This window comes from Diceros bicornis, chromosome 27 (genome assembly GCF_020826845.1).
Source record: "Diceros bicornis minor isolate mBicDic1 chromosome 27, mDicBic1.mat.cur, whole genome shotgun sequence".
Taxonomy (NCBI): domain Eukaryota; kingdom Metazoa; phylum Chordata; class Mammalia; order Perissodactyla; family Rhinocerotidae; genus Diceros; species Diceros bicornis.
This window is the reverse complement of record NC_080766.1, coordinates 43886192-43905247: the sequence shown is the minus strand read 5'-3', so window position 1 is coordinate 43905247 and position 19056 is coordinate 43886192. Positions and strand designations below refer to the sequence as shown.

The following is a 19056-nucleotide window of genomic DNA, read 5'->3' as shown; positions in this document are numbered from 1 at the left end:
ATTCCTATAGTGCCCCGCACCAGGCGAGGGTCCGAGTCAAGTCACAGGGGAGGCTATCTTGGGGGCCTGAGCCCGAGGAGGAGGACACAGGGGAACCCTGACTCTCCAGGAAATGCAGGCCTTGGGCCGCTGCACCTCTCACACTGATCACAATGACATGAGCAGGAGGGAATCAACTCCAGCCAATGGTCAAGGCTGCCAGGGCGCCCCAGCCCCTTGACAGGCTGCCAGCCTGCTCAGGAGAGGCAGCGATGGCTGGCGGGTCCCAGTGCCCACCTCAACCCTGAGGAACTGCAGTGTGACCAGAGCCAGACTGTCCCCTGCTTTGGCTCTCTTCTCAGGGCGCCCTGATTGTCTGGTTCACAAGCTTCTGGCCAGCAACTCCAGCTGGCTATGAGGGGCGGTAGGTCCCCAAACCACATCATGTGGTGCCCCAGCAGCGGCCCCTCCCCTGCCCAAGGTCCAGAGCTGCATGTGTCTGGGGCAGCCGGCACCAGGAGAGAGCAGCCCACCTCTCGGAGGGGCCCGTGGACAGACTAGCCTGGCCTGCTGCTGGCAGAGGGGCCCGGCCTAAGTCCACAGGTCAGTAGTAAGCCCCGAACAGAGTGGCCACCTTCTGGAGGATGGTCTTGTGGTTGGCATACAGCGGGATGCGCTTGTCCACGACCTGCCAGCGGACGGATATCTTCGGGTCGTGGTGCTTCAAGTGCTGCAAGGACAGAGGAAGATCTGACTCCCTCCCGAGCTCCACCCAGACGCCCCAACACCTGAACTGCAGAACGTCTCAGCCCTCGCTCCAGGTCTGGCCCGTGGCGGGCTCACTTTACTCTTCTGTGGAAGGGGAGTCAGGACGCCACTGCAGGCACCACTCAGAAAACTCCTGCAGAGCCCCGATGTCCTTGAAGGAGAGGAGGGGGTGGGCACAGCCTTATTCCAAGGCCCCCCAGCCCGAAAATAGAGCCCACGTTTGCTCCCCGGGACTCCTGGGCTCCAGTTCTGGACTAGGGATATGAGGATTGATCTATGGGGGCAGTCTCCCCACAGAGGTGTGTGAACCAGCCTCCCCTGGACATGAGCCTGGGGGTCCCCAGGAGATCCCGTCCCAGGGTCCCCGACCAGCTCTGACTCCACTCCAGCCATCTGCTGGTGCCTCTCGCCTCTCCCAGGTCCCCCCTTGGTACCCTCCAAGCAAGACTCTGACCCCCAGTCCCCAGCCTCTGGTCCCGGTCAGACTCCCCCCGACAGGACCGAGACCCCTCCAGAGCACGCTCGCCCCAATTCTCCCCCTCCTCGGAGCCAGTGACCTGAGCCCCATACCGAGTCCAGCCTCGTCAGCTCCACGTCGTTCTGGTCTGCGAAGTGGACACTGACAGCCACCGTCTCGATCCAGGCGTTGTCCGTGTTCCGAGGGTCGTCCACATACCCCTTGTACACCTGCGAGGCAGCGCAGGTGAGCCCACCCCGGCTTCCTTCCAGAGGGAGGGGACTCACGCGTCCCCCGTGCTCCGTCCATCCCTGGCACGCTCTGAGCTCGGCTGCCCACTGCACCCAGGCCCCGGCCTGCCTCTCTCTCTGCCCCGTCCAGCCTGCTCCCGACATTGCCTTCAGCCTTGACTGACATCGCGGCGAACCATGGCCTCACCATCTCCCTCCCGCTCCCTGGCCTGGCATCCAGACCCGCCTCCACTGTGCTCAGAGGGATTAAAGAGGGACGGTGATCTCGAAAACATCGTGCTAAGTGAAGGAAGCCAGACGCCGCAGGCCGAGTACTGGATGGTTCCACTTACAATAAATGTCCAGAACAGGCAAATCCAGAGACATAAAGCAGATTAGGGGCTGCCAGGGGCTGGGGGAGGGGAGACACAGTGATGCTGGTGTGTACCAGGTTTCCTTTTGGGGTGGTGGAATGTTCCAGAGCCAGACAGAGGAGATGGTCGCACAATATTGTCAATGTACTAAATGCCGCTGAACTGCTCACTTTGAAATGGTTGTCTGTTATGTGGATTTCACCTCAATAAATAAACTAATTCTTTCTACAAAGTAAAGAAAAGAGGGATAGTGGTGTCCCTGAGGCACGCATGTGACAAACCATAAGAAACTGCTGGTTTGTGGGTCAAAACCGCAAAGATCAGCAATTGCCTGTGTCATCCTAAGATGCGACCAAAGCAGGAGTGGTGACAACTTAGACACTCGCTTAGGGGACTGTTTAAACAAACTGTGGCACAAAATATTATGTAGTCTGAAAAATATTATGTAGTCATGAAAAATAGTGAGGTAAGTTTGTAAATACTGACCTAAAAATATGAGCATTGCAAATCAAGTGAAAAGCAAGTTACAGAGGACTGTGCACCGCGTAGCCCGTTTTTTTTTTTTTTTTTTTTTTTTTGGTGAGGAAGAGTGTCCCTCAGCTAACATCTGTGCCCATCTTCCTCTATTTTGTATATGGGACGCCACCACAGCATGGCTTGATGAGCGGTGTGTAGGTCTGCACCAGGGATCCGAACCTGCAAACCCCGGGCCACCGAAGCAGAGTGCACGAACTTAACCACTATACCACTGGGCCGGCCCTCCCGTGTAGCCTCTTTTTATTGAAACAGTATGTACGCGTTCGTGTGTGGAGAGAGCTGGAGATGGAGCTGACACAGGCATGAAGAAGTAAACTGAACGTCGGGTACCATCCCCCTGGGCGGCACTAAGGGTGAGTGTGAACATGGTGTCACCGTCACCGTTACCTGTCTGCATTCTGGATGCGTTTCAGCAAACACGCGTTGCTTTTGTAATTTAGAAAAGATCCAATAAAGAAAACAGGCCTGACAAATGCCCAAAGGCCCAGCTGTGCTGCCCCGTCCAGGGCGTGGGGAGCAACCCCTCCTCTGCCTTAGGAGGCACGGACGCTGCAGGTCCCCGTGTGCCCCGCTGTGATCAGGGCCAGAGTAAGTGTGGGAAGGAGGGGCCAGACACCAGGCCTCCCCGAAGGCGGCAGATTTAGAGAGGAGAAAAGGGGACACAGAGGGACGGCAGGTGCCTGAGGCCCAGAGCCACGGCCGTGCCCCCTTGTCCAGCTCCTTCCTCCAGGAGCCTTGGCATGTGGGCCAGGAGCAGGTTCCCCTGTGTCCCGTCCTGCTCGTCCTGCAGCCCACATGGCCAGCACACCGTAGGGGCTCAGGACACACAGGTGGGGGCAAAGTAGAAAGGCCGCCCTACCTCCACGCCCTGAGTCAGCAAGCTCTGGAAGGAAGACCAGAACTCTCTCTGGAGGACCTGCTTCAGCTTCCGGGGCAGCATCTCTCCTGGTTCCTGGGACCCCTGAGCAGAGAGGGAGGTGGACGCAAGTGGGCAAGGCCGTCCAGGGACCCACCTCCACTGGCCCCCTGCCTGGCACGGGCAGCTGGCCAGCCCCCGGGAGCCACAGGCAGACAAGCATCTGGCAGCCTGGCTGACTCGGGCCAGAGTGACACTGCCCAGAGCCTCCTGTCCACATCAGCCTGCGACAGAGCAGGGCGTGTCGGGCCAAGGGCACAGCCATGTGTGGGCACCAGCGCCTCTCTCAGGCTCCCGGTAAGGTGGCCAGTGCCCTGACCTCCCACCCTGGCCATGGCGGGGGGCTGCGTCTTCATTGTTTGTTTGATTCCCCGGCCCCCTCTCTCGCCTCCGATCCTGCACAACAGGCTCCCAGCCGCTCCCAATGCCACCTGCCCCGTGGACACAGACCCTGCACTCCGTGTCCCCAAGCATCTAGGGGACCCTGTTGTTATTCAGAGTCTCTCCCAGTCCACGTCACGTCCATCCTGCCTCAGCCCTCACGATACGCCTGCCCCCCACTAGCTGCAGCGGGGGGACCTGTGCAGGCTTATCAGACGCCCCAAAGTGCCCAGCTCGGGGCGACAGGGACACCGCTCAGAGCACGCCCATCGGCAGGAACCACATCGGGACTGGGGCCAGCATCCTGCCTGGAGAGACCAAAGTACCCAAGAGGGAGAGTGAATCGTGCAGGAGAACCCTCGGGGGAGAGGGGCTGGGCCTAGGCTCAGATGGCGCTCCCTCAGCTGAGGGGCACAGGGTTCATGGCTGCAGGGGCCAGAGCCGCCCGGAGCCTGGAACCTGAGCTTGGGCCTGAGAACCGGACGCAGCACTGCTGCCCCACACACTCCACTAACATGCCACCCCCAGCAAAGCAGCCCTGGGCCACAGGCTAGGTGTTAGAGAAACCCGACGGCTTCTTGCTGAGTTGGGTAAATCTCGGATTACCCAGGAATAGACTCAGAGGAGAGGCCCCCCGACAGGGCCACGTCACAGAAGTATCTGTCATCCCAGCCCAGGGCCTGGCCGATGACACAGTCTTCCTGCCAGGACGAGGCTATTCTGACTCTAGAGCAACAATGGGGGCAAGGAGGGCAGACTGATCTGGGAGCAACACCTGAGGGGTTTGGCCCACTTGGACGGGAAGGGCCCAGGGCCTTCTCTACCCCGATTCTGTCCCTCCTCACGAAGCCTCTGGGGTGACTCCGGCCTTCAGCCCCGCAACCAGCTGCCACCCCAGAGCTGAGGGGCCGTTTGCCCCCTGCCCCAGCCCCTGGACAATGCCGTCCCATCCTCAGAGCTCAGCTTGGGGCCGCAGGGTGAGGGGCAGGGGCGCCCCTGAGACACCTGTGTGGGGTGCCCCGTCTGCCCCCAATGCCATGAACTCGACAAAGAGATCTGGTCCAGCTTCCTCAGCGGCCCCAGCTCTGAGCTGGCGCCTGGGACACAGTAGGTGCTCAATTAGTGCTTATACACCAAAGAGCATCTGAACCTGTTTTCACAACTGCCAAATGGGGAAGAGGGAGGGAGAATTCCTTCTGAAACGCCGACTACCCACCGTGGTCATGCAGAACTAGAGACAGAGTCCAGGAGTGTCCAGGGCAGGGGTGTTCAGTCAGGGAGTGGAACTGATGAATAACTGATGGACAGACAGCTGGCGATGGCTTACCCCAGGCAGGGCCCAGTGTTCTGAGATGGGGAGCTTCATGACCAGCACTTCCAGCATTTTCTTTATGCTTTTCCTGCAGATGGCTCCGTCCTGGTTCCGCCTCCAGCTGCAAAAGGAACCCGGCTCACACCTCCCGGAGTCTCTGCGTCAGCCCACCTCCCCTGCAGCGAGGGGAGGCCCCACCCTGCCTCCTCGCCTGAGTTCCTGCTCCAGGGGAAGACCCGAGCTGGTCACCACTGGAGGTGTCCTTCCCACTCCCAGAACCGCTGGTCAGGCTCGAACCGTCTGGCCTTTTTGGAGAATATTTTTTTATCGAAAGCCTTAAAGAAGCACGTGCCCTGGACCCAGCTGGTCCACTCCCACGACTCCGGAAATGCCGGGAAGGGTTATACGTGTTTTCAGTCTGTCTGTGGTGGTGGGCCCTGGCCGAGGCTCCATCCCTCCTCCCGGCGGCACGCTAAGGCAGGGGGACCCACTGGGAAGCGAGGGCAGTCTCCGAGGTTGGGGGTACGGGCCCGAACTTTTCCGGGGGCACGGACATTCCTGCCCCTTGTTTCGGGGTGCACCACCTTTTTCCAGGCCCTGCTGTGAGACTGGCACCATGCGCCAAGCTCAAGCTGTCCTCTGGGCTCTCCGGCGCACGGGGACAGGTCGGGGAGGGGTCCCTCGTGGCACGTGTGGGTGACCACGTGTCCTTATCTCAGGCGTACTCACCGGGTGACCACGGGCTGCAGCGAGTGGTTGGGTCCAAAGTACCTGAGGGCCCCGCGCCCACGCAGCCCTGTGCGGCCCATGGGGTTCCTGGGGTGGAGAGGGGTCTGCTCAGCCCGCGCCCTCCACTGGGAGAACCAGGACGGGGCAGGGAGGGCGGACTGAGAGGGGACAGCAGGCGGGGGCCGCTCCCGGGAGGAGCGTGCGTCTCTCCCGGCCCTGCCTCGGCCCAGGACTCTCAGAGCCTAGGCCGCTCGCCTCGATGGAAGCAGGGAAGCGGCCGCCGTGGGAAGGCCCGGACAGGACCCCTCTACCAGCCTGCCAAACTCGCCTCACACACCTGGGGCTGTCCTCTGCCAATCTTGTCCCTTGGGGACATCAAGGGCTGAGGCAAGGGCTTCAGGTTACCTTGGGGTCGGTTGGAAAGAAAGGGGGCCTTGGGAGCAGAAGTTGGCCCCCTGCAGATGCGCCAGGTGTTAAAGCAGCCATCCTGTCCCCCAGAGAGCGTGTGACCCACCTGTCGCGCCATATCACACCTGTCTGTATCCAAAGACTTCAGCACGCATGGGAGCGGGCACCTGGCTGGTCCCCCTGAGACACTCTGTCCTGCCCTCTCCCCACAACTCCAGCTGCACATCTTAACATCCCTCCACCCCACCCTGTGCCACCTCCTGTCACCAGAGCTGAAGTCGTTCCTGGTCACATCTCTGTTCTCATGCCCTATCGGTCTCCCACACCTCCTTACACAGCCTCTGGATCAGGCAGAGTAACCCACTCCCTGTTCCAGAACATTCCCCAAGAGGCCCAATACCTGCCTCCTCCCTCAGACCCCCTCAGCTTGCACCTGCTGCATGGGGCGCCCCACATCCCAGCAACCTGTCCTCATTCCTCTAATTCTGAGGCCCCTTCCTCAGCTTCAGGACCCTGGTGGTGCCACCTCCCCGGCGACCCCAGGTCAGAGGAGGCTCCATTTCCTCTGGAACCCCATGCTGGGAAGTGGGCATTCACCAAGACACCACTGGCCACCTACGTCTTTATGTGGGGCGTCCTCACCTGTACAGTGGGGCACAGTGCCCATGCCTACAGAGGACAGATGCTGGGACACGCCACCATCCCCTAAATGTGACCCCAGTACCTCACCTGTACAAGGGGGTACTGGGCCTGTCCCTACAGAGGACAGATGCTGGGACACGCCACCATCCCCTAAACGTGACCCTAGTGGCCCTTTAACAGCTCCCCCGCCGGCAGAGCCCTTTCCATCACTCCTGCTTCCTTCTCACCAATCTATGGAGGTCTGTGGGCAAGGTTGCTCCCATTTAACCGCGGAGGGATGGAAGTCATCAAGGGGACATCAGGGAATGAGGGCAAAGCACCTCGGCCAGCTGGGTCAAGTCCATGCCCTCCCCGTCCCCACCGTGCCCGGGGAGGCCGCAGAGGAGGGTTCTCCATGGGGGGGCTAGGAAACACTTTAAGTTGATGTTTCTTTTCTTCCATATATATATTTTTTTTAATCAGAAAAACGCCCAGTTTGCCAAGAGAGGAAGCCTGACCCCAGAAGCAAAGGCCCGAAGGCGCAGTGGCCAGGGGCAGGGCCGCACTCACAGAGGGAGCCCGTCCCGAACAGCGTAGGGGCCGTGCGAGCTGCGGCGGTCCACGGGGCCATCCACGGCATTGTAGCGGATCCCGGACAGGGGCTCCAGGGCACTGAGGGGAGACGGGAAGTCACAGTCCGACAGGAGAAGTTAGAGGCAGAGTGGCTGCGGTGACCACAGGCCTCCGCTGAGTCCCGCGGCAGAGGACCAGAGGGCTCCCTCACCGGGCCACGGACGCCCCCAGCCGTGGCCTCCCCAGCGTGTCCCGGGCCTTTGGGGAGGACGGGGCCCTGTCCAGGCAGGACGCAGACCCTCGCCTGCGTGAGTTCCCAGCGGTCACTCTGGAGCACCCCAGCCGGTCTCTCACCCTCCGGCCTGGGCCGTGAGGAATTGCTGGGGGGCGCTGTGAGGCAGCACTCACCTCCCCACAGGGTCCACCACGCCCTTGTCCTTCCTCTCGGCCGTGTAAAAGGGCGGGTTGTAGATGAGAAACTCCGTCTGCACAAAACAGGGGTATTTTCCTCAGACTGTTAACCTCGTCCCCGTGCAAAGCTCGGGCCCACACACCCAGGATGACTGAGGGCGGGCAGCTCCTTCTCCTCAAAGCATCACGGACAAGGACCCCAAGACCATCCCCTAAGTGCACACAGTGGCTCTGAGCTCGGCCGAACTGAAGCACGTGCCACACCGGGGACCCGGCCAAGGGGTCTAGGGGCAGGAGTCTAAGCTGGACTCTAGAGGGAGAAGGGTTCCAACTGGCAGAGCCTGGAGAGAAAGCAATTGAAGCAACACCTGGAATGTTCTGGAAAGGCCAGAGAGAGGTCTGGGGGGAGGGGCACTCGGATACCATCTCTCCATCTCTCTCCCTCCCATGTTCTCACTTATCTGGCATTCAGGAATGGGGGAAGCGACTGTTCACCTGGGACGCTGGGAACTAGGACAAGTGTGGTGACTAGAGGTACCAGGGCAAACGATAGGCCGCGGGAGCAGCCCCTGGCCACGTTGGGCTCCGTGCAAGGATCAGAGGGGCACCAGGTGCCCTAGGCGCCAATCCCAGCCCCACCACCTCTAGCTGTGTGGACCTGCATGCCTTAGTTTCCTCATCTGTCCAACATGCCCTGTGAGGCTGCAGTGGGCGGGAACCACGGTCCGAACCTCTGTCCTTAACCCCAGGGCCCAGCTGTGTCAGAGGGTTCGGGGCAAGATTGCTCGCCCCCAGAACACAGGTCGCCCCTGCCTGGTGGGGAGCGCAGCGGGGATGGGCACTCACCTCCCAGGGCACCTTCTCATTGGGCACGGGGAAGCGCGTGATGAGGGAGCTGGGGTAGAGGAGGTGCCGGGCATTCACGTGGTGGGCGTCACCCGGGTCCTCCTCCTCCTGCCTGCTGTGCAGCTCAGGATCCTGCCCCTCCGAGGCCTTCTGGGATGCTGGGAACAGCCACATGGAGCCGTGTGCAAAACTGGACCGGAGTTCAGGTGTCCGGCCCACAGGACAGGGGCGTCCTCTATGCTCCTTTCCCCAAAACTGGGCTGCCTCCACCTCCTCGAACCCAGGTTGAATGCCAGCCCGGAAGGGGGCACCCTCCCCAGGACCCCTAGCACTGCAGCCTTGGGACGACAGAGATCCAGGGACCCGCCTCCTGTGCAACTCAAGTCCCGGGCCCTACAGAGGCCCATCCCGTTAAGGAGGGCACGTCTGCCCCCTGGGGCCAGCCACACCCTGGAGGTGCCTCGTGCCCATTTGTTGACTGGCTGCAAATTTAGCAAAACAGACTTTCCTTTCTGTCTCCCCACTGACATGACTAGGTCCCAGATATCTCCTAGAGCTGCCCCGCTTTGCAGCATGACACACAGGTGGTCGGGGGGCCATGGGCCAGGCCTCCCCTTGGAGTACCCCAACCTGGTCAAGTCAGGGGCTCAGCCGTGCTCAGCACCTGTGTCCGTGGAGCAGGCCATGCTCCCCAAGGCGCTGGGCCTGCAGGGCTCAGAGACAGCTGCAATTGCAGCCTTCCTCCAGGCCCAGCACGAGCCGCCTCACCTCCCACAGACCCCCAGACTCAAAGGAACACAGGCCGGCAGGACTAGCTGCTAGCACGGCCACCCACTCACCCAGAGTGGGGACGTCTGCCTCCAAGCCAAAGCCACCGTCCTTCAGGGTCTTCACGATCCAGTGCAGTGCTCTGGCCGTCTGGGTCACCTGGGAGGCACGTCCCGAACAAGGTTTGGTCAACACCTGCCCCACGCAGCATGCCCACCCCCCCACCCCTGTCCACCTGCTCCCCAGGCGGCCCCCGAAACAGCAAGGGCACTGCCGGGAGGGCCCGTCCTGCTGCGATGACCCGCCAGCATCCAAGCATCAGGGTCATGGCTGCTGAGTCGCAGCAGCACCAGCCAATGAGACACAATGACTGCCGGGACTGGACACACCAGAGGCCATCCACCCAACTTGAAGCCTCGGTAAGACAAGTCTGAGCTGCGGGAAGAGAGGGACACACGACCACCCTCGGAGGCTTCCCACAGCTCTTGCTCCTCACAGAGGAAAGAAACTTCCGGAGGCCAAACATGCTCAACTACAGGGGACGGTGGGAACCATCTGTGATTAACAGGTGCCAGGAGAATGCAGCTCGGCAGTGGCCACAGCCATTTCAGGGGGTGTCAGCAAGGCAAGACCCCTGGGGAGAAGGAGGCCTGGGCAGACCCCCCACCCCCATCCCATGCAGTGGCCCCAGGGAAAGAGCTGGCTGCCGGTGGATGCCCCACCAACAGGGGGGGCCAAGTGGCCTGCCCCCACCCAGCACAGCAAGGCTCCTGTTACAGCTGGGGGCTCAGGTGCTGCTGGTGGGGGCGCTGTGGGCAGCAGGGGCTCTTGTCAGAAAGCACAGGTCCTGGGGCCCGAACCCAGAGCAGGCCCACGGTGGGGGCACAGGTTCGAGGCTCCCTGCCCTGCCAGCAGGAAGGACACAGAGAGGCGGGGACTGGACCTCTGCCCTGTCCACCCCACATTGTCCTGGAGGCCTGAGGCCTCCCTGACCATCAGCCCGGCGTCCACCTTTCTCACTCTGCTTATGGAACCACACCGTGACAATGGATGTTTATATCTGTGCCCCCTGACTGGGAGCCCCCTGGGGCGAGACAATGCCTGTTTACCCTGACATTCCCGAGGCAGAGCCTGGACATGGCACAGAAGAGGAGTGCAGGAAACACGGAATGAATGGATTAATGGATTGATGAATGAATGAATGAATCGGTGGATGAATGAACTAACACACATTAGTGTCCCTCGCAGCACTTAGGCACAAGCTGGCCTTCGACGGACTGGCTCTGGGACAAGAGGCTGCTCAGGGCTGCCCGTCACAGCCTGTGGGCTGGGAGCCCAGTGGGTGTGGCCCGGCTATCGGGGAGCTGTCAGCAGACACTGATGGGGGAGGGCTGGGTGGAGGCCATCATCTATCGCGTACTGGTGACCACCCTCTCTTCTGGGGCTGGTCCGAGACGTCCACACGCGGCTTTCTGATGCTGCTCCCCCGCCCAGTCACCCACCAGAGTTCAAATGCTTCTCTGCTGCCCCGTGACACTCCCTCCTTCCCAGCATAGCTGCAGCCTGAGAAAGCAGCCCCCTCCCAGGTTCTGGGCACGGAGGCCCGCAACAGCAGCCCTCTCAGAGGACAGCTCCGAGGAGGCCAGAGGAGGGGACGAGAGTCTGCCCCTCAGACCGGCCCAGGGTGTGGACACCTCACAGTGCAGTGGGGTGGCGCTCAACCAGGGAAGCATTTGGCGGAATATTCTGGACGACGATGAAAGTGCCTCTTCCGCTTGGGGACGGCTGCCCACCCCAAAGACGAGGGTCTTTGTCATTTTCCCAGAGTGCTCATTCTCAAAGCCACCGCAGCACAAAGTAACCAGCTGGGCTCACTGGATCTGTACCCCAGACACAAGGCCTGGGCCCGGAACCCACCTGCTCCTCCAGGGAGGCCAGTCTCTGCTCCACGGAGCCCGACCGCTTCACGTGCTCCATTTCCAGCAGGTCCACCATGGCATCCACCCTGCAAGAGCACAGAGCTGAGTCCAGCAGGCAGGCCTCGGGGGGCTGGATGCTGCAGAAACACGGTGCTGGTTTGCAGGTGGACAGCTGTGTCAGACCCAGCAGCCCAGCCATCCGCCTCCATGTCAGGCATCATCACCCTGATTTGAAAGTACCTATGATATCCATTTCCGTATAGAACGAGCATGAGTTTTGGAGGGAGGAGGGGAGAGTGCTATTGTTTTGGGAATGTTTGGTTTTTGTCTTATTTTGCTGCAACACAGGAATTTCGCCCAATTTTGGCCTGCCATCTTTACAGGTAAAATAATTCCATGGCCGAACATCCATTCGAACTCTCATCTGTTTATGCCCAGGGTTCCTCTACTTCCTCTCTCCTACAGTGCCAACGGCCAAGCACGTTCTTCTGTAACAAAGGGAGCAACCACTTCAATAACCAGTGAAAGCTGAGCTGGGGCCACGAACACTGAATGGTTGTCCAGGGAAAAGGGAGAAATGCTTTCATGAAGGGCCCAGGAGTTTACTTCCATTCCCACCACACATTGCTTCATCCCACAAAAGCCACGTAACCACCCCCTCCTGTCCCCAGTCAGCCTTGCGGACCCGCTGTGAGGCTACTGGAAAGAAGGCGACCGGGCGCGTTCAGGCCGGGGTCTCAGTCACGCTGACAAGCGGTGTTGGCTCAGCTCAGCCCGCGAAGCTGTGGGGCCATGGCGCCACGCTGCCTCCCTGGGCCTGGGCTCCTCACCCGACCCACGGGGAGAAGGTGACCAGGCCGGGGCGCCATCATCATCACTGACGTGCAGCAGGGACAGTAAGAGCAGCGCCCACAACAACCGAGGGTGACGGGGTGCCAGTTGTGTCTCCAGCACAGGATGTGCAAAGGCTTTACACGCTCGCTCCCACTGTGTTCTGGAAAGCCTCCAGGTGATGGATACCCGCATCATCTCCATCACACAGACAGACGAGAGAGGCGCAGACAGGCAGGTGCCCGTGTCTAAGGAGGGGGCACTTGGCCTGAGCGGAGAGAGCCCAGGCTTGTGGCAGCTCCCCCGCGGCCCCAAGATGCCCCCTCCATGACCTGCAGGAACCTCCAGGCCAGGGCAGGAGCTGCACATCTGGGTGGCTCTGTGTCCCCTCCCTCCTCCGGGCCCACAGTGAGACACACACTGACCACAGGACAAAACCCCCACATCTGTGCCCCAAGGGCCCTGCTGGCATCCACACTGCTGAGGGGCAGGGTGGAGAGAAGGGAGCAGAGATCTGTCCCCAACACCAAGCTCGCACCCTGGAAGGAAGCAGGGGGCAGGAACGGAGAGCAGGAGGACGGTGTGAGTGTGCTGAGCTCCAGGCTGGGCTCTGCAAAGCCGCAGCAAGGCTGTGTGCCAACCAGCTCCCTGCTTACCCTCCCAGGCCTCGAGTCGTCCTCCTGTGGGCCCACCGGTCCCTCCACCAGGGACCGTCCCACCCCTGCCTCTCTAGGAAGCCCCAGCACAGGTGGCTTTATCCTCCTCCCCACTGTGGACCCAGCCTTCCCTAGCAGCCAGAGGCCAAGGATCAGCTGGGGGACACAGGTCCAGCCCAAGACCCAGAGGCTTCCTGCCCTAGGTGACCAGGCGCCGCCCCGCCCCCCCCAGGTGGGCTATGTCCTTATTGGGTCTCGGAACCACAGGGAGCTGCTGCGTCTCCCTGGGAGGACGGCCCTGACCTCCCGTACTTATTGCTAATGTCTTGGATCTTCTGCTCCGGCCTCTGCTGCTGCTGGTACTGCTGGTTCTGCAGGTAGTTCTCCTTCAGGTAGGTCTCCCAGAACAGGAGGGCCGCCTCCTCGCTCTCCTCCAGCTTGTTCTCTGCGGGAGGAGCAGACAGAGGGATCCGAGCTCTGCGTGAGGAGGACACGTGAGGCCCTGACCACCTCAGGGCCCCACTGGGAGGGGCTGCTCCCTGAGCGGCAGGAGGAGCCCGCCCCCGAGTAGGCTGGGGGAGGTCATGGCCTGAGTGGTCTGCATGCCCACCCAGCTCCCAGGATCCCAGAACGAGCTGCCAGGCCCACCTGCAAGCCCCCGTCTGCTCCCTGCGGTGGCTGGGACCGTGCTCTGGGGACGGCACAGGGGTCGGCTTACTGAGCTGCTTGTGTCGCTTGGCGGGTATCTTCAGGATGACCCTCTTGACGACGAGATGCAGGTGGCTGAGGACGATGAAGGGGGGCGGCGCCGGGGGCCTGTTGTGGTACTCCTCTATCAGGTCGTGGCGCTGGAACTTCCAGATCTGGTCCGTGTGCTCCTGGACCTGCTGGAACGTGTAGCTGGCAGGAGGCAAGGAACGCACAGGTTACCCGAGGAGGACAAGACGTGGTACGGTGAGACGCACAAGAACGGTTCCTGGGAACACGCCCACATCATACCCAGAGTGTCTAGATGATGGCCCATAAAAAGCAGACACCGCCCAGGAGGGCAAGTCTAGATGCAGAAAAAGAGAGCTGACCAGCCAGCCTCAGAATTCTGAGCCTCCTGAGAGGCAAGATGAGAAGAACAAAGCACATCTAGATTTTAGATTTTATAAACTTCGTTACTGGATAAAACAAAATGGACGTTTGGGGGGAGATGGACAATGTCCTGGTGCTGAACTCCAAAAGGAGTTTCAGTTGAGTCTGACAATCAGGAGGGTCGGTGTCTTTGACAGGCAGATGCATTTATTCTCCACACGTTTGTCATCTTGCAGACAGACCTCGACAGAGCCGAATCTGAGGTGAGAGAGGCCCTCCCAAGTGGAAGTCAGTGGTGCAGAAATGCAGCCGCACTTGCTTTACTCGATACAGGGCAAAGCCCCTGCCTGCTGGTCCCTTTTGGCCTCTATGTCACAGTTCCCGCACACATTAAATCAGAAAGTGACAACCTCAGCAACTTAGCTGATAAAAGGGGCAGAGAAATGGTGCCAACTCAGATCAGGAACTAAGGGATTTGCACAAGGGTCACGGGTTCCACGGGCTGTCCTGCATCATAAGAGCAGCATTTTTTTTCTTTTTTTTAGTGAGGAAGATTAGCCCTGAGCTAACATCTGTTGACAATCCTTCTCTTTTTGCTGAGGAAGATTGGCCCTGGGCTAACATCTGTGCCCATCTCCCTCTATTTTATATGTGGGACACCTGCCACAGCATGCCTTGATGGGCGGTGCATAGGTCCACGCCTGGGATCCGAACCTGTGAACCCCAGGCCGCCGAAGCAGAGCGAGAGAACTTAACCACCATGCCACCAGGCTGGCCCCCAAGAGGAGCATTTTTAGTTAAGTGCTGACATGCGCTCCTCTACATGTAGAGATGACCTCAGACAAGACACTCTGCCCCTCCAGCCTGGTCCCCTTCTCTGCAAAGTGGGAGGCCTGCACCAAAACCTTTCACCCTCAGGATCTTGTCTTGTCTCCACAAACAACCTGTGAAATAGTAGTTCCTCCGAAAGGACAGAGGGAGTGAAGCTCAATGTGTTTCCCAAGATTTTCCCTGGGCGGGAATCCAAGCTGCCCACTGCATGCGGCTGCGCCCCGAGGCCCTCCGGGGAGGCTGACTTCCCGTGAGGCACCCAGTGATTCTGCAGGCCGGCTCCGTGATCATGAACCTGGAGCCCACCCCCTGCAGCCCCACTGACCCCAGGAAGGAGCCCAGGAACGGAGAGGAGTGGGACTTCGGTGCGCCCCCAGCCCGCGGCCTCCATGCAGCACAGCCCATAGGCTGGCACCACCTGCGCCGCTGGTCCCTGTAGCAGCAAGGCCCAGGTCAGACACACCAGTGACCAGGCAGAGTGGCAGCGCACGCTCCAGCTGGGCCGAGCTAGGCGTCTCGGAGCACCAGGGGCCCCAGGCTCACGCTCTGGCCGCACCGCGCGTGCCCAGCCTGGGCCAGCGTGCCCGTGGCACTCACTTGAACATGGCGATGAGGAGGTTGAGCAGCAGGATGTTGGTGAAAAGCAGGTAGAGGCAGAGCAGGATGACTGTCAGCCACTCGGGGAAGGCAGGCGCCTGCAGGTTGGTGTCGCTTTCCGGGCACTTGGGCTTGTAGGGCTCTGTGCCATTGGGGCTGCAGTCGTCCAGGCTGAAGTTCACGCCTGGGTGGGGGGCAAGGACAAGGAAAGCCACACGGAGTCATGAGGATCCCTCGGGCAATGAGGATCCCCCAGGCCTGGATGCCCGCACATCTGGGGGACCTCAGCGGTCAGCTCAGCCCCAGAGAAGGGGGTCCGTCCACCCCTGGGCATCCTCTGCGGGCAGGGGGTACAGTGCCAAGGGGAGCTCCAGGAGCACCCAGACTGGCACGTGCCCCTGCCCAGGACCCAGCCACCCCTCCAGGGCACCTCCTGGGCCCCAGGCAGGGCTGGCACCAGGAGGCACTGGGGCTACCGCCATCGCTGAGACCCAGGTCCCAACCCAGGAGCCCAACACGGTGGGAAAGAATTCGAAAAGAGAAAAAACAACAACAATCACAAGAGAAGGGGGACATGAGAAAGGAGAAATGCAGCAGAGGGAATGGGCGGACATCAGGAACAGGCAATCACAAACCCACTTGTGAAAATACAGTCCCACATTTGTGGAAGAGGAAACGACATGGAATACAATAAGACATAGATAAATATTCAGCTCGCGCGTAAAAAACCTCTAAGGAAACGTACTAAGTGGATTAAGAGTAGTTAACTCAGGGAGGTGGGGTTATGGATAACATTTTTCTCTATTCTTACCTTGAATTTTAAAATTCTGCAACAATGGGTGCACACTATTTCAAATATATGACCATATAATCAAATACATTTTTTTAAAGTGTTACTAAGTTCCTAAGATAGAAACTGACTATGATAGCTATAAATAACTATATTAAAAAGAACTGAAATTGATAACATAACCGTCCAGTTTAGTGAACTAAAAAGAGAAAAGCAAACTAGACCCAAAGCAAGGAGAAGGAAGGAAATAGTAAAGATTAGAATGCAAATAAATGAAATGGAGAATACAAAAACAATAAAGAAGCAACAAAACCAAAATTTGGTTCTTGGAAAAGATCAACAAAATTACAACCCTCTAGCTTGACTGATCAGAAAAAAAAGAAAAGGCTCAAATTACAAAATCATAAGTGAAAGAGAGGACATCACTTCCAATCTTACAAAAATAAAAAGAACTACAGGGAAATACTACAAAAACTGTATGCTAACAAATTAGATAACTTAGAAATATGGACAAATTCCCAGAAAGACACAAACTACCAAAAGTGACTGAAGAATAGAAAATATATTTAGACCCATAACAAGTAAAGAGATTGTATTAGTAATTTTGAAAATTCACACAAAGGAAAAGTTCAGGCCCAGATGGCTTTCCTGGTGAATTCTGCCAAATGTTTAAAGAAAAATTAAAACCAATCTTTCATAACCTCTTCCAAAATTTAAAAGAGGAGGAAATACTTTCTAACTCATTCTATGAGGCCTGCATCACCCTGATACCAAAACCAGACAAAGACCTTACAAGAAAACTACAGGCCAATACCTGGTGACTATAGATGCAAAAATCCTCAACTGAATGCTAGCAAACTGAATCTAGCAACATAAAGAAAGAATTATACAACCACGACCCTGTGAGCTGCATCCCAGGAATGCAGAGTTGATTTAACATCCAAAAATCAATTCATGTAATACACCATATTAATAGTACAAAGAACAAAAACCATATGAACATTTCAGTGGATGTCAGGAAAGGCATTCGACAGAATCTAACACCCTTTCATAATAAAAACATCCAAGAAACTAGGAAGAGAAGGGAACTTCTTCAACCTGATCAAGGACATTTACAGAAAACCCACAGCTAACACTGTACTTAATAGTGAAAGACTGAAAGCTTCCCCCCTAAGATCAGGAACAAGATAAAGATGTTTGTTCTTGATACTTCTGTTCAACAGTGTACCAGAGGCTCTAGCCAGGATAATCAGGCAAGAAAAAGAAAGAAAAGGCACCCAGATTGAAAGGAACAGGTAAAACTACCTCTATTTCAGATGACATAATCTTGTACATAGCAAATCCCAAAGAATCCACTAAAAAACTCTTAGAACTAACAGGAGGCGGCCAGGTGGTGTAGTGGTTAAGTTCGTGCGCTCCACTTCGCCGGCCCGGGGCTCATGGGTTTGGATCCCAGGTGCAGACATACACACTGCTCATCAAGCCGTGCTGTGGCAGCATACCATATAAAGTAGAGGAAGATGGGGATGGATGTTAGCCCAGGGCCAGTCTTCCTCAGGAAAAAGAGGAGGATTGGCCACAGATGTTAGCTCAGGGCTAATCTTCCTCACACACACACACAAAAAAAACTCTTAGAACTAATAAATAAGTTCAGCAAGGTTTCAGGAGACATGATCAATATACAAAATATAGTGTATTTTATACACTAGCAATAAACAACCCAAAAATGAAATTAATAAAACAATTTTATTACAGTAGCATGAAAAATAATAGAACACTTAGAAAATAAATTTAACAAAAGTAGCACAATTATACATTGAAAACTACAAAATATTGGTGAAAGGTATTAAAGAGCTAAGTGGAAAGACATCTCATATTCACAGTCAAAATCCTAGATGCCTTTTTTAGAGAAATTGATAAGCTGATCTAAAAATTCATGGGGACCCAAGAAAACTCAGAGGTCAAAACAATCCAGAAAAAGAAGAAAGTTGGAGGACTCGTTCTGTAATTCCTGACTTCAAGACTTACTACAAAGCTGCGCTAATCAAGATAGTATGGTGCTGACAAGGACAGACACATGCATCAGTGGGATAGAATTGAGAGCTGAGAAATAAACCCTTTTGTTCGTGGTCAGTTGATTTTTGACAAGGGTGCCAAGACAATTCAACGGGGACAGAATAGTCTTTTCAAAAAATGGTGCTGGAACAACTGGATATTTGCATGCAAAAGAATGACCCTTACCTCACACTATATACAAAAATTAACTTAAATGGCTCAAAGGCCAGAAGTAAGAGCTAAGTTATAAAACTTTTAGAATAACAACATTGGCATAAATCCTCGTGACCTTGGGTTAGGGGATGGGTTCTTACTATGACACCCAAAGCACGAAGGATAAAAGAGATTGAGAAGTTGAACTTCATCAAAATTAAAAACTTTTGTGCTTCAAAGGACAACATAAAGAAAGTGAAAAGAAAACCCACGGAATGGCAGAATGTATTTGCAAACCATATATCCAACAAGGGACTGGTATCCATATGTAAAGAACTCTTACAACTCAATAATAAAAAGACAAATAACTCTCTTGAAAAATGGGCAAAAGATAAGAATAGACATTTCTCCAAAGAAGACATACAAATGGCTCTGTAAGCACGTGAAAAGATGCTCAACATTAGCCATCTGGGAAATGCAAATCAAAACCACGATGAGATACCGCTGCATACCCACTAGGATGGCTGGAATCAAAAAGGACAAATGATAACAAGTGTCAGCTGTAAAATGCTGCAGCTGCAGTGGAAAACAGTTGGGTAGTTTCTCAAAAAGTTAAAGCAGAGTCATCATATGACCTAGCAGTTCCATTCCTGGGTACACATCCAAGAGAAATGAAAACATATGTCTCACACAAAAATTTATCAATTACTGCTCACAGCAATGTGATTCATAGCAGCTAGAGTGGAACCAACTCAAAGGTTCACCAGCTGGTGAAGGGGTAGATAAATATGGTCAATCCACGTGGTGGAATACTACGCAGCCATAAAAAGGAGT

General features: G+C 56.6%; 1 protein-coding gene and 1 non-coding gene across 17 annotated transcripts in view; both read right to left on the bottom strand.

Moving 5' to 3' along the window:
- Nucleotides 1–19056, bottom strand: part of TRPM2 (transient receptor potential cation channel subfamily M member 2) — a 58706-nt gene continuing 39650 nt past the window's right edge. For 15 of the 16 annotated variants that reach the window (XM_058523232.1, XM_058523231.1, XM_058523230.1 and 12 more), the window contains 13 exons: nt 15225–15408; nt 13435–13616; nt 13029–13161; nt 11228–11315; nt 9382–9469; nt 8543–8700; nt 7694–7770; nt 7283–7384; nt 5684–5770; nt 4970–5075; nt 3205–3306; nt 1318–1434; nt 1–709 (listed from right to left, as the gene is read on the bottom strand). In XM_058523232.1, the coding sequence (XP_058379215.1) occupies nt 584–709; nt 1318–1434; nt 3205–3306; nt 4970–5075; nt 5684–5770; nt 7283–7384; nt 7694–7770; nt 8543–8700; nt 9382–9469; nt 11228–11315; nt 13029–13161; nt 13435–13616; nt 15225–15408 (1550 nt within the window). In that variant the 3' untranslated portion in view covers nt 1–583. Of the gene's footprint in view, nt 710–1317; nt 1435–3204; nt 3307–4969; nt 5076–5683; nt 5771–7282; nt 7385–7693; nt 7771–8542; nt 8701–9381; nt 9470–11227; nt 11316–13028; nt 13162–13434; nt 13617–15224; nt 15409–19056 lie in introns of those variants that run through there. The other variant, XM_058523239.1, reaches the window with a different exon arrangement.
- Nucleotides 4953–5016, bottom strand: LOC131393051 (Z6 small nucleolar RNA). Its single transcript, XR_009215840.1, has one exon. It is a non-coding gene; the product is annotated as a Z6 small nucleolar RNA (small nucleolar RNA).